The following is a 25,151-nucleotide window of genomic DNA, read 5'->3' as shown; positions in this document are numbered from 1 at the left end:
ATGAGTGTATATTTTGCTCCTGCCTCTATTATCATTTTTATGGATTGTCGTTGAGCTAATATGGCTGCCATTGGCTTCTCCGTGTCTGTATCCTCTTCCACAATGACTGAAGTCATGGGATACATTCTCATAGCAGATTCCAACTTCATATCTTCAATTCCAAACAATAATTCTTTGCACAGCTTTTCTATGCAGTTTACCAGGGGTCATATCACTTTCACCTCTGGTTATGGTTCGCTGGTTGATAAGTGGAATGGGCTGAAGCATCCTCTCTTGTCCTCTTTGTCTGCTCTTTCTTTGCAGACATTTTTCTACTTCAAATCAGTTTTTCTTTTGTTGGTTTGCCTTCTATGGTATAGACATTTCAAGATGGGAGTAGATCCTGATTTCTGTGACCCATACTTGATCTGTGTACAAACTCATCGATGCATAAACTGGTAAACTGGTGTGTTCTACTTCCTTGCCACTTAACAGTTCTTCTAGCTACAAGTTTTCTTTTGACCATAGTGCATTCCAGCAGGAACTGGTCTCTTAGGTGCTCTTCTAAATTCGCACCAAATTTGCTCAGAGGCACTAAGCCCTTTAAAGCTGTGTCCTATTATTCTACAGACTCCCTTTCTTCTTTTATCCTGTTCCCAAAGTGGTACTGTTCCAGTATACAGGCTGATTCATGGAATTAATATGCACCGAAAATCTCTGCGCAAGCGTGTGAACCGCAGCGCAAGTGCGAAAATCGCAGTGCAAGCGTGCGAAAGCTGCGCACATCGATTCATGGAATCCATGCGCGTGTAAATACTGGAATGTGCACCAAAATCCTGCGTGGCGCACGTGGGCGCACACGTCATCAAACGGCGTGCGCTACGCACACAGCAAAAGCGCACATAGCGCGGCACACACAACAAAAGTAGGCGGAACATGGGGCGTAACACGCGGAATGGGGAACAACGCGTGAAAATGTGGGCGTTACGGGGGAAGTACAGGAGGCAAATGTGTGGAACGCCCACACGCGCGCCTACAACACGTATTCATGGAATCGAAAAGGGGAAATGTGTGCACCAAATAAGATGCGCTAATCCGGAATCACGTACGCCAGCAGGAAGCAGGCGTACGCGGACCCGCCCAGCATAAAACGTGCACACAAACAACAAAGAAGCTCAGACGCTACGATGAATATACCGTTCCTCGCAGCAGTGGTCGTGATACACCGCAGGAGAAGGAGGATAGTCAGGGCCACAATTTTTACACCCAGCACCAGCCTTTTTGGGATGCCTGATGACCAGGTGTATGGGAGGGACAGGTTTCCACCTCACATAATACTCGACCTGGTGAGTGAGTGGGAGGATGACCTCACATCACCCACCCTGTGCTCCCAAGCACTGAGCCCCTTGGAAAAGGTGCTCAATGTACTGCACGTCTTGGCCACTGGTTCATTTCAGCGGGCAAGTGCCATAGTGGGGGGGGTGTCACAGGCCACGCAGTCACGCTGCCTACACCAGGTGTTGGCCATCATGACCGCACGCCCATCAGTCCGCAGGCACATGTACCTGCCCAGAACACCTGCAGAAAGGCAGTCTGCCATCCAGGATTTTTACGGGGTGGAACACCTCCCCAAAGTGCTAGGTGCCATTGATTGCACCCATGTGGCTCTACGTCCTCCCAGGGCAACTGAGCACATCTATAGAAACTGCAAGCACTGGCATTCCATCAACGTTCAGGTAGTATGTGATGCCAAGGGAATCATCACTTCAGTATATGCCAACTATCCAGGGTCCATCCATGACAGTTTCATTTACAGAATGTCAACCCTAAACCGGGACCTAGAAGCTGGGCAGCATGGCGATACATGGCTGCTTGGTGAGTATAAATGCCTCTGCACATGCATGCATGTCAGATACTGAGTAATGTCACAACCCCACTAATGATACCCATCATCACCTCCCCAGGGGACAGTGCCTACCCTCTGAGCACCCACCTGATGACGCCAATTCGGAACCCCAGAACACCACCCGAGGTAAGATACAACACACCCCATATTGCAACCCGGGGCATAGTGGAGCGCACATTCGGAGTGCTCAAGTCACGCTTTCGCTCTCTTGACCGCTCTGGTGGGCAGCTGCTATACGCGCCCCCAGTAGTGTGCAGGATCATAGTGGCAGCATGTGTCCTGCACAACGTTGCAACCCGCTGGGGCCTGCCGGTGGACATGGTGGTGCCCCAACATCCCCAGCCACATGCACGGCTGCTGCGCATGGGAGGGGAAAGGGCACGTGGTGAGGCAGCCCGTACACAGCTGGTGGCTAATTACTTCACCAAAAATCACACCCCTGTGGAGTGCACACAGCCCTGGTACATACCAGCTGACAATCAATGATGATGACACAAGGGACAGTCAACTGTCACAACCGTACCAGCCTGAGATTGGTCACCTGGAAGTGTTACATTGTGTGCATCACTACCTACCTAAAGACAAACAATGCTGTGTCACAAAAAGACACACATTTATGCTGAATGAATTACTACCCCCTTGCAAAATAGAACATGAAAACAGCACCATGTCACCCAACCCCTTCCCATCTCTGCTACCCAACACACCATGGCATGTCATGCAATGTGAAAGCAAACAAAGGAATGCACAACACATGACACAAGTGTCACACAGTGCACTTTCCCAAATGGAAACAGGCCACATACAATATGCTCCCAGTAATCAATAACAAACAGCACACACAACCAAATACTTACCAGCAACATAATACAGCAACACAGGATGAAACATTGCCAAAATATGACAGTACCAAATCAAAGTAGTGTAGGTTTTAAAACCTGAATAAGCCAGCACATCCACCCCTTCCAACTGCAGTGTGTTGACGTCAGGCAAATGTGTCAGTGTACTGCATACAACATGAACTGCATCCGCAAAGGAGACAGCCTTTTGAAGACATGAAGAAGGTACCTGTGAATAAGGAGGAAGACATGGATGCACAAGCACATATCAATACATCATGCAGTGTTCAATACAACAACAATCCCCACTAGGGATGTACACACAGTTTTGACTACAGACTGCTCACACAGCTCATGGGAGCTCAATGTCACTGTGTAAGTCACTGTCACTTGGTCACACCCTTTGCAAGCCCATGGAAAGGGAAGCAGGAGGGGTATGTGTGTCAGGAACCCAAGCATCTAACCCAAACACAGGACAAGCCTGCATGTTCCCAGCTGCCAGCTGGAATACACAGTGGATGCCCACGGGAGCCACACAAGGCAACACACTGTAAAAAAAATAATAATAAATAAAAGAAAATGGCCATGTGGGGGTCCGGGGGGGGAGGCCACCCAGGAGGTTCGAGGACAGGTTGCACACCAACACCCACCTGCAAAAAAAAAAATAACTCCATGGGCTCATGGCCTGCATGGCTACGCTATTGTGGGAGAACTGCTGCTGTCGCTCTCTTCATCCTCTGCTTCTGCATCAGGAGGTGGTGGTGCTATGGGAGGCAGCCCACACAAAGCCCTGGTATGGTCCTCCATGGCAGCAAGCATGCAGGTGTTGAAGGTCTGATTCTGGAGGATGATAGTGCAGAGATCCCAATGCAGCACCTCACGGGTTGCCTGCATTTCTGCATGCATGGCCTCGCGTGATGCTCGGATCTCCTCCCGAGTTGCCTGCAGCTCAGCTGAGAGCGAACGTGTGAGCTGCTCCAGCTGCTGTTCTGACCTTAAATTTCGGGAAGCCTCAAGTTCACTTAGAGTCTGCCTGAGGAACTGGAGTTCTAACCTCAGGGCTTTCCTGTGGCCCTGTGACTCTACAGAAATGGCTTCCCGCAGAGTCTCCAGTGCCACCCATCGGTCCCTGTTGGACGTCAACATGTCTTCCCTGTGCGATTGGCAAATGGAGTCTGTTGCCTGCTGTTGTTGCTCCATCTGCCTTTCAGGGGGGAGAATGGAAGTGGCCACCCTCTCCATTGCCTGAGCCATCATTTCAACTGATGCTCCCTGTTGTGCTGCTATACCGTACATGGAGTTTTCCCATACAGTATTGCCTGGTGGTGCACGGCCACCGCGTTGGCGGGCACCACACCTGTTTGGGGCAAGGCGATCTGCACCTTGCTGTGCCGGCACTGCCTGAGGCTGCAGGACTGCATTCCCCCTCTGATCTGCTGGCCCAGGAACAGGATCAGATGTTGTGGAGTGTGACCCTGCATCTGTAACCGCCAAAGGCGGAGTTACCAACACTGACATCCCCATAGAGGGTTCTCCCCTGGTGCATGTGGGTTGGACAGAACAGAATCCCTGCCAGAAACACTCACCTGCGACAGCACATAAGTCTCATCATCCGATTCAGCACCTGAATCATAGAGGTCTGGGGAGGTGCATCCAGAGACACCCCTGGACAGTATGGTCTGCAATAAGATTGGGTTTTCACCCATCACCACACCACGTCCTCCACTGGTGCCCGGTCGTGCCTGAGATTCCTCCTGGGTCTGCACTATGTCCTCAACCTCAACAGCATCAAGTGCATCATCACCTGCAAAAACATGAAAGACAACAAATGGAAACAGGCGTGAGCACCATAGCACACACATAGGCCTGACAAGCCAGAGATCCAGTACATGATTTACACATGTCCCACATGACAATAACCCTGGCCTGCATGCACTGTCAATGAGTTGGAAGGGGAGGCAAAAAGCAGACACTGAGGACACCAAGATGGAAAAGCAACACATTTGCTACATGCTGGGTAGCACTGGCATCACACATTAGCCTGTGAGTGGCATGTCCAATACACATACATGACACATGCCAGAACACAGATGGCATGTAGCCTAGCCATGGTACATTTGACAAGTACAGCCATATGTCAGTGAATGAGTACTGTCACCCATCCATGTGAGATGGACGTGATGAGATGAAAAATGCTAAATAGTGTGACAAAATACGCATGTGCCACACACTGCAACACATCCAGTGTACTGTCATGGGCGCTACTCCCGAGGGGCCAGGACTGGCCCAGCGCCCTCAGAGGCAGACCCGTCTTCCACTACTCTGGACCCAGCAGACCCCTACAGGGGCCCTTTGGACCGTGTCCTGGCGCCTTTGGCGCCAGCCTCATGAAGGGTTTCAGTCCTGGCGCCATAGGCGCCGGGCTCATATTGATAAACAGTGTAATAATGCTTGGGTGGACTTACCTTAGACAGACCATGCTGCATATTTACCCAGAACAATCCAGTCTAGTTGAAGTCCCCAGCCATCAGGGCTGGGAGGAACTATTCCCTCCATTCAGGAACTCTTTTCTTACCTGGGTGGAACCGGTGGAAGAACACACACTGGAAGCACTTCTCTGCTATTTAAACCACGCCCGATGGAAAACACGTGCTTCGCGTTATTCTGCAGCAGCAGCAGGACGCTCACCGAGTCGGCTCCTGCATTCCAGGTCCAGAGTCATCTTCAGCTTCCGCGCAGCAACCTGTGGATGAAGAAAGACACAGAACAATACTTACCAGATCCCGGAATCAGGTCACCGGCAAAACCTGCAAAGAATAAACATAAGGTTAGAAAAGTGCAACTCGCTCGCAGCCGCGCCCGCTTACCTGATCCATCCGTGATTGCAACGGAGCTAACCGCGGTCTTCTCTTCGGCAGCTTCTCTGCACCTGAAAGGCAAAGGACATAATTAAAAAGGGGTTCGGGTGAAGGCAGTCGCTTTCATCTTAACTTACCAGTTTTTGCACGCGCAGAAGCGGCCGCATCAACCGCAGCATCCCGGCACCTGAAAACTAGAAAAAGGACATTATTAGAGGTGCCATTAAAAGCGGCCAACGATCATTATACTTACGTGCATCGGCACGTGCAGTGGCAACGGATATAAAGCCCGCAGCATCCCGGCACCTGAAAACTAGAAAAAGGACATTATTAGAGGTGCCATTAAAAGCGGTCAACAAACATTATACTTACGTGCATCGGCACGTGCAGCGGCAACGGAAAACTACGACCACAGCATCCCAAGGCCTGAAACAAAGGAAAAGGGACATTATTGAGGTGCCCATCTTTTAAAGCCTAAAGACTGCAGTATACTTACAGGCATCCGCTCGTGCAGTAACGGCGGCATCGCTCTTCGGCATCCCAGCACCAGTGCCACAACTAAGGCCGCAAAAGACTTGAGCCTCAACACTGAACTCATCCAGTGACGTAACTGGAATCCATGCACCCCTGCACCAGACGCAGGATGGAGAGCTCAGCATTTATACGCCTAAGGTGAGAGCTCCCCGAGACAAGTAGAAAGCTAGGCTGTGGGAGAAACTGGCGATTGGTGGGAGAAGGAATCCCATCAAACGGTGATTAACCCTTTTTCTTCCACCTGCAGAAAACTTACCCTGCAAGTCAGACATTCGATAAGAGGAAGCCCAGTCCTGAGAGTCGTCCGAGCTCTACGCTTCTCAATTGAAGAAACGATAGCAGCCCAGTCGCGATCAGCGCCTCCGTGGGAATCAGGTGAGCATTACATGTACAATAATGCAGTGATTGCAGGCAGATGTACACATCAATGGTTGGTCACTTCAACATGACAGGAAACAACTATCATGTTCCACATTCAAACAGGCCCCAAATATTAATGTGAGCAGGCCAATACTCAATCAGCCTGAATGGTCTAATCATTCACATAACAAGGCAACAAATGTGGGCCAATGTGGGGTGTAATCAATGACAGAAGCATGTCACATATGTGGCATTAGGGCTGAAAAATGTGTTGCAAAAATGGGAGAATTGAAACAATCAGCCTGAATGAACACTGAAAAATTCAGAACAATGATGTAGCAAGATGACAGTTCAAGGGCAACTGAAGTAATGTGGCGCTAATTGGCTACTGTGGGCAGAAGGGATACTGTCATACCCAAATCCAAGGCCGGTGAATGTTTTGGAGGAATCACATGAGTGACCCATACCACTCAGGAGTACACACCCTCACCTGGCACTCAATCAGAACCCGTCACCCAAACAACATACACATGGATTACACACACATGCATGGGCACTCACCGGACAATGCGTCGTAATCTGGTAGGTCTCCCACGCCTTGGATCTGTTCCTCTGTGACGAAGGTTCCAGCAACAGACTCATGTTCAGTGAGTTGGTTGTCCTCTGGTGGAGACCCACCGCCAGTCACCAGAGTAGAGGCATGATTTGAGGCCAGCTTGTTCTTTGCTCTGCATTTCAGGTCATTCCACCGCTTGTAGCAATCATCAGCTGTGCACCTCACAAAGTGAAGGGCACTAATGTGGTCCGCGATGGTCTGCCAGTGTGCCCTACGTTGACCAGGTGTGGTCTTGCACCCTGCAGTCACCACCATTTCGCGGCTATGTGCCGACACATAGGCCACAAGTGCATCAAGTTCGGAGTCATTAAAGCTAGGCTTCCTTGACGTGCCAGAGTGTGTAGCCGTGTCTGGGGTCTCAGCCTGTAGTGCCAGAGCACCCTTCTTCTTCTTTTTCAAAGGTGATGCGGATCCTGAGTGGGTTTGGCTGCTCTGGTCAGTAGGGGCAGATCCGCAGGTGGAATGGGTACTAGAAGTGTGCGAATGCAAAATGACCATATGTCTTGGTGCAGGCATTGGCTGCAGGGTGACGTTGGCAGGGCCAACGTTGGTTTGATGGACCTGGAGCGACACTGTCCCGGCTGGGAGACTCAGAGCTGGGGTGGATAGAGCTGCAGCTTCCCCTGCAGCCTCCCCACCCTGCCTATTTGGGCCAGCAGATGACACTTGCACCGCCACACGTGGCTTAGACTTGCTAACCTGGAAGTCAGCCTGGGATTCATCCTGTGCTGGTTCAGGTGCCAAAATGGGCCGGTCCAACAAGGGCTGAGCTGGGATGGCGTCAGCTACGTTTCCCACAACCATTGGGGGGGGCATGGGTGTCCCTGATTGGTTCTCCACACCCGGGGTCTAGGGGCACCCTGCAAATCCTGGCCACAACCCCTACCGCGCCCACCACGCCCACCTTTTGGAGGTCGGCCACCTTTGCCTCCCTTACTGCTTGGTCGCCTCCCAACCATGGCACTGATGTTGTTGTGCGTATGGGAATTGCAGTAAACAATTGTCCTGGGCAATTGGGGTGAAAGGGGTAGGGTACTAGATGGAATTCGTACCCTAGTGCTCTAGCAAGGCTGTATGTGACCCCTGGGGGAAGATGACGGGTCACGCAACGCACAGGCACCCCAAAAACAAAAGCACACCTGCACGCAACCCCTGGTAGTCCACGTGCTTGGAAAAATAAACCTGCACTACGCTGTGACACCCAGAAACACAAAAATAAGCATATGCGTGTTGCACGCAGCCTACAATGTCCTCTGAAGGGGTACGCGACACACGGGGGCAACCACAGTTGGAAAATACATGCGCGACTCACTGTCTGCCTTGAAAAAGAATGTGAAAAAGACAGGCGTGTGCGCGTAGGCAACACCCCCGCCAAAAGAAGAAAAGAACGCAGTCTGAGGAAACAGGGAGTACGAACTGGAAACGTTGTGAAGTAATCGCGTGTGAACCAACAAGAAGTACAAGATACACCCACTCGCTCTCCACAAAAAGCATGTACAAGGAAATAGCGTGATACTCGTACCTTTTAAGCCAGCCCACACGTGAAACGTCGCTTCCGCGCTAAGGCCCTTTCCTCCAATAGCACGGTGACATGCAGTTTTCTCACGTGCTAATTCACTATGCATCCGTGGTGTGGGCAACGCCTACACGCCTAATGTCACTGATGTGCTTACGCGCTAAGGGCCTTTCTTCGAATTACACGCTGATGTGCAATTTATTCACGTGCCAAATCACTCCGTATCAAGCTGGCCATGCGAATACACACAGAAGACCACACTCCTGCCCTAAAGGCCATTTTCCTGCCCCCCAGAGCCCTGACAACGCTCCCACCTGCCATCTGCTGCCCACATGCCCTGCTATTTGCTGCCTGCACGTCAGCCAGGGGTGCAGTTGATGTGACCACCCCTGCTGGAACTGAAGATTCCCGACTGGGATACCATCGCTCCACAGCCCAGCCCCAGGACCCAGTTGCCCACCCACACCTGCCTCTGGGGTTGCCATGTCGGGCACAACACCATCTGACACCACTGGCAACCCCCAGCCAGAGAGGCAGAGGGCCACCAGCTTCAGTGCCAGGGAAGTTGGTGTCCTGGTGGAGCAAGTCCTGGGGCAGTATGATGCCCTCTTTGGAAGTTCGCGCGCCGACAATGAAGGACGGACCAGGATCTGGATGGACATCGTGACTGCCATCAATGAGGAGGAGGTGGCAGTCCGCGACATCAAACATGTCCGGAAGCGCTGGGAGGACTTCAGGTCCAGGACCCTCGACAAGGCCCAGCGCCTCTTGAAGGCAGCGGATGCCAAGGGGTGCCGGGGCCACCTGTCGGACCACCAAATGAGGGTCCTGGAACGCACACGCCCAGCGCTCCACGTCCAGGTCCTTGAGAGGCAGACCCGTCTGGAGTCGAGCGGTAAGTGTACATGCATACTGATTGGACGCTGTGCGTGTTGTGGTGTGCCAGTAGTGTGCAGGTTGCACATGTGTTTTTGTAGGGTCATGTATGGATGTGTATGTACATGGCCGTGAGGCTGACACATGTGAGTCCTCTCATGTGTGAGACACATGGATGGTGTATGTGTTGGTAAGCATGCAGGCCAAATGCAGGTGTGGGAGCACACATGTTTGAATTACTGTGTATGTACGTTCGCATGGTTGTGGTGTCACACATGGATGGTGGTTCCAGCTGCATGTATCTGCACTGTGTACATGTGCATGTGTGTGTATTTGACAAGTGTGCAACTGTGATGCAACATGGATGCATGTGACACTGACATGTAGAAGGCTGAATGGCAAATGTGACATGGATGGCGATCTTATCACTGCGACAGTTGGTGGAGATGTACACATGCATGTAAGTGTGGTGGCCTGTGTGCATGTGTTGTGCACTCCCCGTGTTTCATGTGACATCAGGCTGACCTTCGGCTGCTCGTGCTGTTGTTTATGTATGGATGGTGCTGGCTGGTGGAATAATGCTGTTGAATTGCTCATGTGTCTGAGTTGAAATGACGTGTGTTGGGGAGTGTGATGCCATGTCTGAAGTTTGACACTGACACTCATGTACAACTGGCACGTGTGTATCAGTCCGTTGTCCAGTGCCCTGATGCCTGTGTTCTATCTCTCCCTGTCTGCAGCGTCAACTGATGAAAAGGGCGGAAAGGGTGCTGTCGAGCAGAGCGGCAGGGATCGCACCACCAGCCGGAGACGCAAGGCCCGGCTCCCCTCCCTGGTTGCAATCTTGTCGGGAAGTGAGGAGTCTGGTGCCGCGTCTAAGGCCGCAGTAGCCGAGGGTAGGTCCAAGAGGCGGAGGTTGGAGGTGGACTCGTCGGCAGCGGAAGGGGCAGCTGAGACCCCACAGGGTCAGACGGAGGAAGATGGCATGGAGTCATCCAGGTTGGTGGGGGGTTTGGTGGAGGACAAGGCCGTGAAAGGGACACACACGGGGTCTGGAGGTGGGGATTCCACTGGTGCTAGTGGTGCAGTGTAGGGGCAGGGACAGGAGGCAGCACAGGCCACCACGGAGGTGCCTGTGTGTAATCCTGTCCCCGATCCTGTGATTGCATTATCCCGCACCAGCAGGGATGCCTACGTCCAGACCAAATTTCAGGGAGGGGATCCGCTTACAACAACTGGCCTTCCTCTCCCTGCGGACATGGCTATCCGGGACCGGGTTGAGCCTGTCCTGAATGGGATGGCGTTGCGTCAATGGGGCATGCGAGGTGACCTGCAGTGTTTTCGTGAAGACACTGCACGTCATCTCAAATGCCTCATTGACCGCGTTGACCTACTGGGACTGGTCACCAGGGCTGGATTCCTCCATTTGCTGGACCTTGTTCCGACCCCCTCCTCACCTGAACACCCTAGTGCCAGTCATCCTCCATGCCATCTTTCCACCCATGTATCACCTGGGTACCCTGTGAAGCTGCCTCTGACCCAGCGGCCAGGCTGGTGGGGGACACATCCTTGTCACAGTCGGGAGTCGGACGTCCAGCAGGGGTGGCCACCACGACAACTGCACTCCAGCCAGAGGAGGACGTGCAGGCAGCAAGAGCAGGAGCACAGGCACAGGCACAGCAGCAGCAGCAACAAGGTGGGAGCCATGATGGCTCGGGCCATCGACATGGGAGGGGCAGGCATCGGCCAGAGGGCAGGAGGACCCAGAATTACAAGTGTCTTCCATGTGGCAGCGGTTGGGCCACGCCATAGATGCGGAGCGGCAACCGGCGGAAGAGGCACGGCTCACAAAGGTCAGGGCGGAGAACTCCATGCGGAGGGCACTGAGGCGGGCCGAGTGCCTCGAGGCAATTCGCAGGGAGATGGAGGTCAACATGTCATCGTCCCTGCTAACCCTCGGGGCCATAGAAAAGGACCGCCTCCAAGACATTGAGCGGGAGTTCGATGATGCCCTGGCCCGGGACATCGAAAAGTGAGCCGTCGGACTAGCCCGCTGTCATTGTAAATAGTTTTTAGTGTTAGGTTTCATTTTCATTTTCCTTTGATTTGGGGTGATTGGACTATGCCCCACACATTTGTATATAGTTTTTTTCTTAGGTAGTTTCTTAGGTAGGTTTCATTTCTTTGGTTGGGCTCATGGACCCTTGACAATGGATTGTACATATTTGGACAATGGATGTATTTGAACTTTTCATTTGGATTTGAACATGGATTAATGGATTTTTCTTTTTGACAATGGATTGTACATAGTTGGACAATGGATTAATTAGAACTTTTTCTTTGGATTTCACCATGGATTAATGGATTTTTCTTTTGACGTTTCCTTTAGATTTGCTTTGGTGGAGGGAGAGTTTGGACTATTTTTTTTTTTGGATTTCTTTGGATTGGTTAAACTTTTCATTTACTCATCTTTTGGACATGCTTTTCATTTCATGTTTGCTATTTTTGTATGCTTTCATTTCATTGCTTTATTTTTGTCCATAATACATTTTGATATTTTACTTCCATGTGTGTGATTCGATCATTGGGTTCATGCATGTGAAGATGTGGGTTTACGCAATCAATGCCAACCAGTGTGTGTGTATGACGGACATGTGTTGATGTACATAGTTAACTTTTGGTTTGTGTCTTGAGACAGGCATGTCAGTGTGTGGTGGATTGGGAAATCATTGCATCTCAAGACTGGGGTGGCATGCTGTGGTATTTTGGTGTAGAAGTGGGCCATGATTGTGCATCTTTATGTCATGTATGGGGGGGACATGAGTGGGGGCTTGCTGGCAGGTGTCCCTCACTGCTGGGGGTGGGGGTGCAGGGGGACATGAGTGGGACATGAGTGGGGGCCTGCTGGCAGGTGCCCCTCACTGCTGGGGGTGGGGGTGCAGGGGGACATGAGTGGGACATGAATGGGGGCCTGCTGGCAGGTGTCCCTCACTTCTGGGGGGTGGGGTTGCAGGGGGACATGAGTGGGACATGAATGGGGGCCTGCTGGCAGGTGCCCTTCACTGCTGGGGGGTGGGGGTGCGGTGGGACCTGAGTGGTACATGAGTGGGGCCCTGCTGGCAGGTGCCCCTCACTGCTGGGGGGTGGGGGTCCAGGGGGACATGAGTGGGGACCTGCTGGCAGGTGCCCCTCACTGCTGGGGGGTGGGGGTGCAGAGGGACATGAGTGGGGCCCTGCTGGTAGGTGCCCCTCACTGCTGGGGGGTGGGGCTGCAGGGGGACATGAGTGGGGGCCTGCTGGCAGGTGCCCCTCACTGCTGGGGGGTGGGGGTGCAGGGGGACATGAGTGGGACATGAATGGGGGCCTGCTGGCAGGTGTCCCTCACTGTTGGGGGGTGGGGTGCTTAGTAACATGAGTGGGACATGAGTGGGGGCCTGCTGGCAGGTGCCCCTCACTGCTGGGGGGTGGGGTGCAGGGGGACATGAGAAGGACATGAATGGGGGTCTGCTGGCAGGTGCCCCTCACTGCTGGGTGGTGGAGGTGCAGGGGGACATGAGTGGGGGGCCTGCTGGCAGGTGTCCCTCACTGCTGGGTGGTGGGGGTGCAGGGGGACATGAGTGGGACATGAGTGGGACATGAGTGGGGGCCTGCTGGCAGGTGCCCCTCAATGCTGGGGGGTGGGGGTGCAGGGGGACATGAGAGGGACATGAATGGGGGTCTGCTGGCAGGTGCCCCTCACTGCTGAGGGGGTGGGGGTGCAGGGGGACATGAGTGGGACATGAATGGGGGCCTGCTGGCATGTGCCCCTCACTGCTGGGGGTGGGGGTGCAGGGGACATGGGTGGGACATGAATGGGGGCCTGCTGGCAGGTGCCCCTCACTGCTGGGGGATGGGGGTGCAGGCGGACATGAGTGGGGGCCTGCTGGCAGGTGCCCCTCACTGCTGGGGGGTGGGGGTGCAAGGGGACATGAGTGGGACATGAGTGGTGGCCTGCTGGCAGGTGCACCTCACTGCTGGGGGGTGGAGGTGCAGGGGGACATGAGTGGGGGCCTGCTGCAAGGTGCCCCTCACTGCTGGGGGGTGGGGGTGCAGGGGAACATGAGTGGGGGCCTGCTGGCAGGTGTCCCTCACGGCTGGGGGTTGGGGGTGCAGGGGGACATGAGTGGGACATGAATGGGGGCCTGCTGGCAGGTGCCCCTCACTGCTGGGGGGTGGGGGTGCAGGGGGACATGAGTCTGACATGAGTGGGGGCCTGCTGGCAGGTGCCCCTCACTGCTGGGGGGTGGGGGTGCAGGGGGACATGAGTGGGGGCCTGCTAGTAGGTGCCCCTCAGTGCTGGGGGGTGGGGCTGCAGGGGGACATGAGTGGGGCCTGCTGGTAGGTGCCCCTCACTGCTGGGGGGTGGGGGTGCAGGGGGACATGTGTGGGACATGAATGGGGGCCTGCTGGCAGGTGTCCCTCACTGCTGGGGGGTGGGGGTGCATAGGGACATGAGTGGGACATGAGTGGGGGCCTGCTGGCAGGTGCCCCTCACTGCTGGGTGGTGTGTGTGCAGGGGGACATGACAGGGACATGAATTGGGGTCTGCTGGCAGGTGCCCCTCACTGCTGGGGGGTGGGGGTGCAGGGGGACATGAGTGGGGGCCTGCTGGCAGGTGTCCCTCACTGCTGGGGGGTGGGGGTGCAGGGGGACATGAGTGGGGGCCTGCTGGCAGGTGCCCCTCACTGCTGGGGGGTGGGGTGCAGGGGGACATGAGTGGGGGCCTGCTGGCAGGTGTCCCTCACTGCTGGGGGATGGGGGTGCAGGGGGAAATGAGTGGGACATGAGTGGCGGCCTGCTGGCAGATGCCCCTCACTGCTGCAGGGTGGGGGTGCAGGGGGACATGAGTTGGTGATCACTAGTGGAAGGTGACATGTGGCCTGGCTGGGGGGCATGCCCATGGTGGATGGGCTGCCTGCGGGACATGACCAGGGGTGCAGGGTAGTCCCCTGTGGTGTGGGCTGCCTGCAGGGCCCGTGGAGGCGGTAGAGGACACACTTGGAAGAACCAACACTGCCCCAATTCACGTATGGGACTCCCCGCGCACCCCACTGGATACACGTACCCCGCTTTGACAGCGAAATTGCATGTGAAACTTCCCGCGCACCCCCGAAATACAGGTACCCTGCCCGCACAGGGCCAAACGCGTGTGAAACTTCTCGCGCACCCCCGAAATACACGTACCCCACTCGCACAGGGCCAATCACGTGTGAAACTTCCTGCGCAGCCCAGAAATACACGTACCCCGCTCGCACAGGGCCAATCGCGTGTGAAACTTCCCACGCACCCTCGCAATACACGTACCCGGCACGCACAGGGCCAATCGCGTGTGAAACTTCCTGCGCACCCCCGAAATACACGTACCCCACTTGCGCAGGGCCAATCGCGTGTGAAACTTCCCGCGCACCCCCAAAATACATGTACCCCGCTCGCACAGGGCCTACTGTGTGTGAAACTCCCCGCATACCCCCAAATACACGTAGCCTGCTCGCACAGGCCGAATTGCGTGTGAAACTCCCTGCGAACCCAAGTAATACACGTACCCCGCTCGCACAGGCCCTACCGTGTGTGAAACTCCCCGCGAACCCCAGTAATACACGTACCCTGCTCGCACAGGCGCTACCGCGTGTGATAATTCCAGCGCATCCGAGGAATACACGTTCTCCGCTCGGCGTTTGCTGTGTAGCGGCCCTGTAAACTGGTCCAGGGTTAGCGCAGCCCTTTGTGCTGGACTGGGGATTTTGATGACTTTTCCTTTGCACAAGGGGCATTCTTGGGGGCGTAACTGGCGCTGCGGGATGTTCTCTGCGCCAGGGCTCTGTTTGCCTTGGGAATTCCATGAATATGCGGTGCGCCAGAATGCTGTTTAGCGCACACGGCTGTCGCACGCTGGCGCACGATCCCTCTCTGCGCTGCTCGCGTGTGCTGCCTCTGCGCTGAAATCTATGAATTACCCCCATAATGCTTACGTTTTGTTGTAATATTTGCACAACTTTTTCATTTAATGCCTGTGCTTCTGCTCGGTTTAGCTGTGGCAAATTTTCAAATTGTTCTTGTCCTACTGTCCCCAAACAGTGTAATAACAGGGATTTCTTTCTTTCTGTAGCATAATTTGCCCCATTAGCCGTTTGAACACATTGCTCAAACCCTTTTCTCCATCGTTTCCAGTGAACTGGAAGCTCTCCTTGTGTGGAAATTAAGATATTTCGTGGTGGCACACTGTGCATGAGGTTGTATTTATTGGTGCACTTGTGTATTCTAGTTTATTTGTTAATTTTTTTGTTTTTCGCTAGTTACTTTTTTTTAACTTTTCCTTGGTTTTATTTATTAATGTTAATCATGTGACTTTGTTACCTTTGTACTATTAAATCTTTTTTTTTTTATTGCGGCTGCTTATAGTAGTACCGGACACTGTACCATTATGATTTGTTCTCGTTGCTAATAGTCATCCTTCACTTCCATTCTTTAGGGTTCTTTTTCTAGCATGTGACTTCCTACGTTTGATTCTGTGGCAGCGCTCCAGCACCTTGTGCCCGTCTTTTTTTTCTAGGTGCAGTTCTGCTATGACGGACAGATGTGTCATGTGCTGTCCTCCCACCTGCTGCTTTATTGTGGAGGGTGCAAATTAGCCTCTCCAATGGCACGATGTCCTTCCTCCCTCCACAACGATGTGCGCAGGAAGGCTTCAGTCGCCAGACACCTCGCGTCACTGGAAGCCTTGGTGGGGCGTCTTTTCCTAGAAGCTCGTCAGCAGTGTAATGGTACTCAATCACACTGCAGGGAGCTAGTCACTAGATGTTTTTGTACATAACCATCAGGCATGGGGCAAATGTGTGCACCTCCACACCAACCCTCCTCCTCTGCTCTCGCTATCCCACCATGGAATACTCTTGTGATGGCGTTTTATAATTAGGTAAATGCCACAACCTGTTCACATATACTACAGAGACTACATTATGGGCATCAGCTTTCAGCAAGAGGTTAGTTTCCATGGACTTGATGCACTGCACTGAAAAACCATCATAAAATAACATAAAATAACAGCATGCGCAACGGCGCTTTAAATAACAATGCAGATTTGCATGTCCTTATTGGCTTGCAACACATGTACCTACATTTACCTGAGCAGCGTGAGTTTAATGCGCAGTAGATCTTCTAAGTATTGGCAGTTTCTCTCTGTGTTTAACTGGGTAAATCCCAGTACCCGGGGCAAGAGCTGATCAGCCATGGTAAAACTCTTTGGGGCATGTGGCACAACCCTGTGAGGCATTTCTAAGAAGAAAACATATGACAATCCACGGTAGGCTATAGCGCACCGACTTCAAGGTGAGATCCTTTCACATTGCTGAAACAGTCATAACAGCTGACGGATGAACCTTACATTTGGGATAATGTAGTACATTTTGGCATCATAAGGTTATTGCAAGACAATGGGGAATTGAGGGGCCACTGACAGGAACCAGTGCTCTAAAACTGTTGTCAGGTATCACTAGATAAGCAATAGAATATATGAATTCATTCATTGAGAGCACCGAGGCAGAGTGTTGATTGGCTTTAAAATCACAAATTCACATATTTTTTTTCCTGACAGTACATGGCGGCACTGCCCTCCCCTTGCCCTCTTCTCTACTTAGTCATTTTCCCTCTGATGTGAGATATCCTCTAGGTACAAGTATATAGTAGACATGTAAACGACTTTTAGAACATATAGACAGCCCACATTTGTTTAATTTACTATCGTTCGTACACGGTCCTTACTCAGGCGAATCAAGGTGTCAGAGTTCTTTACGGCAAAGGAATAAAGCAGTGTGATTTAAATCACTTTTAGCTTAATTTGAAATTTGGGCTACTATGACGATAGATTGCTCCTCTCCTCTGGTGAGTTCCAGCATGCAGCATATACCCAGAGGACCATACACACATCTAGAGAAGGACGTTGCATTGCAAAGAATCTGGAAAAGGCTTCAGCATGGGCGGATTAGGTAGGCTGCTCACATATTTCATATAATTATCGTCGGTGTTTCATCTAGTGCAAAAAAGAACGCTCCTCACAACATATCGATGACATAGACAATACTGCTACTGTTATTAGGTAGCACATATTTCCATTACATTCATATCAATTCCTGAAGTTTCAATGGTCTTTAAAAGAAAAGTAATTGAAGCTTACATTTAGGAGGATGAAAGAGCAAAATACACATCAGAGTCTAAAGGGTAAACACAGCACAATAAGAGAGAGGATTAGAAAACGAGCCAGGATACAGGGCTGAGAGAGTGGCAAGCATTGCAGAAGGTTTTTTCCCCATATAATATTCAATGTGCATAGTACATTTTGGAGAAACTCTCGCCACGGTTGGATGGCCCCATACCACTTATCTTGTGGACCGGGAGCTCGCTGAAAACATATGAAGCATCTTTATTTACATTTGTTTGCAAAATTTAGCTGCAACAGCAGGAGAATAATTACCAGAATGGATGCCTGCGCGGATCCTGAGCTGAACGTCGGGAATATGTGGAATCTTGAAGGTGTAACAGACTGCTACTAGATCCAGGGCCATGCTGGAAATCTCTGCCACGTGATTTATTCCATTTTCGTTGGGCACACCGGAAACCACCATATCTATAAAGAGAACAGACATTGGATGGTGGTAGAGACATGCTCAAATAAGGAAAGGAAGCACGTTTACTGACAATAGAACATTAGCTCAAGTAATGGTTGATTGCTTAGGGTGACCAATTGACTCTTTGTCAGTAGGACACACATTTCCCAGCCCTGGGAATTAATTTAACAAATGCAGGGTTCTTGTACCTGTAGTACAAGGTTAACTTGAATGGAATAAACTGATATTTAGCACATCACACCTGTGGAACCCGCAGTACAGACTATGCACGGGGCTCAGCAGGACTCGTCACCAGGCAGGCCTTGACTAGGCCATTAAAACACCGAAACAGAGAGTACTGTGGAATGTCTTTATTTCTTCACAACATAACAGCTAACTGCAGAACCCACGGGACCCCCCTCGTCCCGCCCCTCCCTAGCCCAACGTCCCTCTCCAGTAACTTGGCCTGAACTGGAGGTCGCCCACACAAATATGTGGGAGAGGCAAAGTTGGTCATCTCACAACGTGACATCTCCACACTTTTTAGTGTACAGCATCACCTGCGCTTTCACCCCATCTCCTCAATTAGCCGGTGTGGTTTTATGCGGCTTCGTTGAGGCCTTCTGGGGCAAGGGAGGTCTTGGGCGGATTACCGTTCTCCTCCGCAGTGTTACTCTCCTTCAGATTGTTCACTGTCTCCTTGATAGGAGTCATCTGAAAGCGATACGTCTGTACTGTCACATGACTGCTTCCATCTTTTAGGTATGCAACCCAGGAGTCTCTTGAATTGGGATGAGTTCCTCGTTATAGATTGTTGGTGATCTCCACTGGCGGTTACCATTGTGCCCTTCTTGCCGGGCACATTAGCCTCTCCGGTGCGAATGTTGAGTCTTCTTTCCTGGCCTTCGGGTGGCACGCCACCACCAGATCTCTCTGTTCTATTACACACTCCTTTGCTCCTCTCCAGGCGTCAGCTCTCTCCATCATTCTCGCCTTCTGTTCCTGATCACGGACCTGAACCTGTTGTTCGAGGGAAGTGACTTGTGGTGGAATTCGGGCTTCCTGCAGCCTGGTCCTTATGACTCGCTGAAACATGAGGTTGGGGGGGCTGATGCCAGTTGTGCTTTGGGGATTGTGATGATTCTCCCGTACAAGCTGATATAGTGTCTGCTCAAATGGTTTGTTGACTAAATTGTCTGTCTTTAGAGTTCTCTTAATGTTGGCCATGAACCGTTCGACGATCCCATTGGCCTGGGGCTATCATGATGTTATCTTTCGGTGTTGGGATCCCATGTACCGGGCAAAGTTCTCAAAGTCGTGGCTCGTAAATGGGGGCCCATTGTCTTATTTTATGACCTTCGGTATCCCATAGGCAGATAGCATTCGGTCTAGTGCTGGGATGACGCATGTCGCTGCCGTAGAGTCAATGAGATATGCATCCGAGAAACGAGAATGTTCGCTGATAAGCACCACTACGTACATTCCATTTAGCAATGGACCAAAGAAATCCACCGCTAACTCTTCACAGACACCTTTTGGAAGTGGGGACATCTGTAGCAGATGTTGGTGCGGCGGGGGAGCTACCAGTGCTCATGTGCCGCACCTACCAACAACCTCTTCCACCAAAGTGTCCAGCTTAGTGAACCCCACCTTCTGACGTAGGAGCCGTTTCGTGGTGACTACCGTTACTGCGTGATGAAGCATTCACGCAGTAACGGTAGGATGACAATCTTGCAGCCTTTCATGATGATGTAGTCATCCACCACCGTTAGCTCGTCTTTCACTAGTTCCAGTTCTTTTATGTCATCTCTCACCGCCTCCTGTTCTAGCCTAGCTTGATGCTTGACGTGTGCCAACTTGTTTGTTCGGATTCAGTGAGTCACTATGGCGAGTGATTTATCATTTTCTGATTCTTTCTGTATGTGGGCCCAATCCACATGTAATGGTTGCAGGTGATGTATGATATTGTTGATGTAAGCATCAGCAAAAGGCAGACTTGCTTGAGATGGACCCGTGGGGTGTCTTGATAGGTAATCAGCCGGGTTGTTTTCTTTCCCTGGGTGATGCACAATGTTACATTTATAGTACTGTAGCCGTAGTCCCCACCTGGCTATCCGAGGGGGCACCCTCGCCTTGGGGTCGCCGAATATTGTTAGAAGGGCCCGATGGTCGGTGACGACCGTGAATGTGTTGTTGTGGAAATACTCACAGTCCCACACCACTGCTATGCTCTCCTTCTTTGCCTGAGAGTACACTTGTTCAGTTGTTGTGAGGCTTCTGCTTGCAAGGGCCACTAGGAGTCTTCCAGTGGGATCAGCGTGGTTGCATTGTGTCAATATTGCGCCCAGGCCAACCGGGCTGCATCAAAGTATGCCATGTCGTCTGCCTTGGCAATGTTGTCGCAGTTGGTTTTGAAGGCACGTTGACAGTTTGTCGACCAGTCGAAAGGTTGGTCCTTCCGTGTGAGCAGGTGGAGAGGATTGCTGACTGACGCATAGTCCTGCAGGTATCTGGAGCAATAGCTCACTAATCTGAGGAAATAACGTAGTTCTGATACATTTTGTGGTGGCTGGGCAGTGGTGAGGGAAGCTACTTTTCCAGGGTCCGGTCTCATGCCTTTCTCAGAAAATATGTGGCCGAAAAATTAGAGTGACCCTTGTCTGAATTCACACTTTGCTCGGTTGAGTGTCAGTCCCGCTGCCTCTAGCACTGAGCAGACTTTATGTAGGGCAGCGTAATGCTCCTCCTTTGATTTGCCGTATACTAACATGTCATCCGAGTAGTTTAGACAGTTCGAGACATGTCGGAAGACCTTGTGGATCTCCTCTTGAAAGATTTCTACGGCAGGCAAGATGCCGAAACTGAGCCTCTTGTATTGGAATAGGCACAGGTGGGTGACAACATTGGTAATATATCTGGACTCCGGCGCAATCTCGATCTGGTGGTAACCCTTTTTAAGGTCCAGCTTCGAGAAGAACTTGGCACCATGCATTAAGTGTATCATATCAGTTATTGATGGTGCCTGGTGTCTTTCTCTTTCTATGGCCTTGTTCACCATTCACATGTCTACACATAGTCTGATGGAACCATTCAGGGACTTCTTTGGGACGGGTACTATAGGGGACACCCATGGAGTTGGACCTGTTGCCGGCTGTATGACGTGTTGCTTTATAAGTTTATTAATTTCCTCCTCCACCTGATTTTGTATATTGATGGGTATGCCCTGGTACTGTTGGGTGACAGATTTGATCTCTGTGTTGATATGAAACTGGACTTTGCAGTTTTTTAGCTTCCCTAGTCCACTGAATAAGTTTGGGAAAGCCACTTTGATGTCTTCTGGCAGTTCAAAGCACTTGTGGGCCATCATCTGGTACATTATATGGACTAGTCCCATGTCCACTGCAGTTTTAAAGCTGAGTATACAGCCACTGTTGGCTTCCGTCTTGAGGACGTGTAACTGTATCTTGGTGTCATGGGCCTTGTGTGTGCACCTGGCAGAGATGATGCCTTTGTATGGCAGTGGCGTGGTGGAGCCATACGGGTAGATGTCGACGGTGGCCTTCTTGAGCTTTGGCACCTTTGCAAATGTGTTGTATGCCTCCTCACTAGTTATATTAACTTTGAAGCCAGTTTCAATGAGAAAGTCCAGTGGCGTATCATTGACTTGTATGGTTAGGATTAGGCTATGCTGGGTTGCAGCGCTGTTGTTCAAAGCCCACACATACCCCTTCTTCCGCTGGTCCTCACCCGATGATGTGAATTGTTACTGGAGGGCAACTACATTTCAATGTAGCGGACATAGCTCCTGCACCTGCTGTGTCGGGAGGCTTCGGAATGCCTGTATTCTTCTCATGAGTATGTTTTCCTGTAGTCCTGCTCATCTTGACGCTGCCATTTAAGGTCTGTGTCTGGTCCTCCCTCGCATGGGCTTGTAGGTGCTGACTTCCGTTGTCCTTAAAAACTTTTCTGGCTGGTGGGGTTGATGGGGGCATTCTTCCACATGGCCCTGAAGTGGTCGTAGCCCCCACATGCGGCACATTTTTGTCCCAGAGCGGGGCAGTCTCCTGTTTGAGGGTATTCGTACCAGCACCTGTAGCATGTGGCATCGGAGCGTCTGGGCGGTGGGTTTGGTAACGTGAATAGTTTGTTGACGGCTTCTAGATTGGTGGACTTTGAATATATGTGACTTTGCCCAAGTTGTCTAATTGGTATTCTACTGCTGCCTCCATGCGTGCTAGGGCGATAATTTCTTTGAGCGACTGCTGTTTCTGAAGGAACTTCTTTTGTAATGCCTGGGAGTCACACCCAGCTATCACCTGGGATCATAAGGCCTCATGGTTGGAGTATCGATGACATTCGCAGTGTTTCAGTTTGATGCGCAGTCGCATTACAAAATTATCTAAGGACTCTTTCTCTTGGCATGTAGTGTAAAAGACGTTCCTTTCAAACTCAACATTGGTATGTGGCGTGAAGTATTCTGATAACTTGGTATGCAGGGCTTGGTATGAAGTGGTGTCCAGATTGATTCATTCTGCTACAATGTCTCTAACGGCTGGTCCCACTGCCATGGATAGCGTGTTTTTGAGCCAGGTGTCATCTTTAAGTCCTATGACCCCTACGTAGAAGTTGAAATCCCATAGCCAGGTCGCTCATCTGAGGCCTAAATTGCTGGTGTCTCATATGTCAAAGGCATGAGGTAAGTGCAATACTTGGGAACCTCCTCTTGCACATGGGGAAGCCTGACTTGAGGTCCCCTGATGTGGACGAGGCATCTTCCTCAGACATGGTGTGCTGTTAGGTTACTCTGGGAGCATTGGCGTCAGGTGGCGAGGGGGTGAAGAGCCCCTTGTCAGGTGGTATGAACTGCGCTTGCTGGCACCCACGTGTCCAGTCTGGACATGGTGAGTTCAATTTATTTCTTTGTCTTTTTCCAGGGCAACTGGATTTTCCCTCTCTGGGGGCTGTTGTGCGCTTATATCGCCCCTCAGGCTATGCTGCCCCTTTGAAGTGATTTATTTTGTGCTGCAAGGGTGTCGGAGGGGCCTGGGTTAATGCACGTGGCTTGCTCGAGGCTGGGCGTCCCTGACCCGCCACTTTTATAACGGTGCTGGGCCTTTGTTGTACCCTGTGTCCCCCCTCTCTTCTCAGCGCTAATGTGCGTAGCTTGCGCAAGGCCCGGCTGCCTTGCCACACCTCTTTGTAATGGTGCTGGGCCTCCGTCAAGCTCTGTTTCCTCCCCCTCTCTTCAAAGAGTGCAGTTGAGGGAACACAAACGTTCAGGGGGTGCCTTGGCATATAACAACGTTGCTGGGCTTATAACTTCTTGCTTTTGTTTCGGGCCGTACCTATGGGTTCTTGAGGGAAAAGACTGAGTTGCACCGACAATGCATTGAGGCGCACCGACGCGCGTATGATGTTCCCGACAGCACCCTCCCAGTCAGCGTCCTCACAGGAGTACGGCTGGTGCTCCAGGCACACTATCCTTGTTGCCAGTGTGCAACACGCAGTGCAGACCATGCACACGGCTCAGCAGGACTCGTCACCAGGTAGGCACTGACTAGGCCATTAACACACGGACACAGAGAGTACTGTGGAACGTCTTTATTTCTTCACAACATAACGGCTAACTGCCGAACCCACGTGACCCCCCTCGTCCTGACTTCTCCCCTTCCCAGTGTCACTCTCCAGTAACTTGAACCGAATTGAAGACTGCCCACACAACGATGTGGGAGAGGCAAAGTTGGTAACGTCACGACGTGACAATACCAATGATCAGTTAAAGGTGAGACCAGGACTGGAACTATGCGCGCATCATGGTATGGGCGAGTGACAGCTCATGGGTAAAGCGATTGCTCCTGGCAGTGGAGAGGCTGCACTGGGCAAGATAGAATCCGAGCAGGGCCAACTCAGCTATTCGCCCTTCCAAAATGAATTCATTGTGTACTATTAAAGTGAGCAACGGTACTATTATTACAGTACTTAGAAGCAGTGGCAATCTGGCATCAAGTACTACACCTTACATTATTATGGACTCATCCATTCGTCCTATGTTTGGCACGATACATGCTCTATGAGTAACATTAGATTTCTCTGTTTTTCTCCCATTCTTCACGTCAGTCCTTACCTGTTTTTAACTTTTCTCATGAGCCTTTTTTAATGTGTGCAATAGCTATAAGAAATCGCCAATATTCGGCATATCCCAAAATCTAAATGGTGAAGATTGTTATTGCCATGAAGAACCACCACCAGGACTGCTCCATTCAGAAATGAAGCCTCGCCAACCTCCAATCCTAACACACAGCGGTCCCTGGCGTGCATTTGCCCTCTTGGACCATATAAAGTCTCTCCCTTTGTTCTTTCCACTTCACCCCCTATGAAGAGTTCCAGTATTTGGAAAATGTGGCCACCCATTTTAGGTGAAGCGATTCCAATAAAGACATACGTGTAAGCGGTCCTCTACATGCAACATCGATTCTTTTTGTGAAATATATCACAGAAATTCGGTGGACCCAGGTTTCCATGTTAAAATTGCCGCATTCACAAAAGAATTGTAAATTCTGCCTCCCATATCAGTGCCTGGCAAAGATGTTTTACATTATTCCCTGTAATATATTTTTTTTATTTTATTTTATTTATTTGAACTTTACTCGGTGAAAACCAAGTTTTGTCAAAATTGACAGTAGTAGAAAGTACAGATGTTCCTTGAATACAATAACAATTACAATAACAATGGCCAAGATGTTTTACATTATTCCCTGTAATATATTAAAAAAAGGGAGTAGTATAGTTGAGTTTTGCCAGTTTTTGCATGGTGGGGACCTTTTTGCACTTAAGGGAAAAAATAGTCGGTCCCTTTGCGCAATTCACAAGGTTTTAGAAAATGAAGTCCAGGTATATTTCCCACAGCCACTTCAGAGAGCATTGCTGATCACTTCAATGTACAGACATGTGTATTGCTTGTTCACACTTCTTAAAGGGGAGAGTTGCTATGCTGCACCTACAGGCTTTTCAGAAGTGATGCTTCTTCT

At 51.2% G+C, this 25,151-nt stretch overlaps 1 protein-coding gene across 1 annotated transcript in view; it reads right to left on the bottom strand.

Moving 5' to 3' along the window:
- LOC138559946 (atrial natriuretic peptide receptor 1-like) overlaps positions 1–25,151 on the bottom strand; it is a 556,750-nt gene that overhangs the window by 226,210 nt on the left and 305,389 nt on the right. Inside the window, exon 9 of the mRNA XM_069642743.1 lies at positions 17,991–18,143. Within this exon, the coding sequence (XP_069498844.1) occupies positions 17,991–18,143 (153 nt within the window). The remainder of the gene's footprint in view (positions 1–17,990; positions 18,144–25,151) is intronic.

Source organism: Ambystoma mexicanum, chromosome 1q (assembly GCF_040938575.1).
Source record: "Ambystoma mexicanum isolate Mex_15411 chromosome 1q, UKY_AmexF1_1, whole genome shotgun sequence".
In the NCBI taxonomy this organism is placed as follows: Eukaryota; Metazoa; Chordata; class Amphibia; order Caudata; family Ambystomatidae; genus Ambystoma; species Ambystoma mexicanum.
This window is presented reverse-complemented; position numbering and strand designations above follow the sequence as displayed.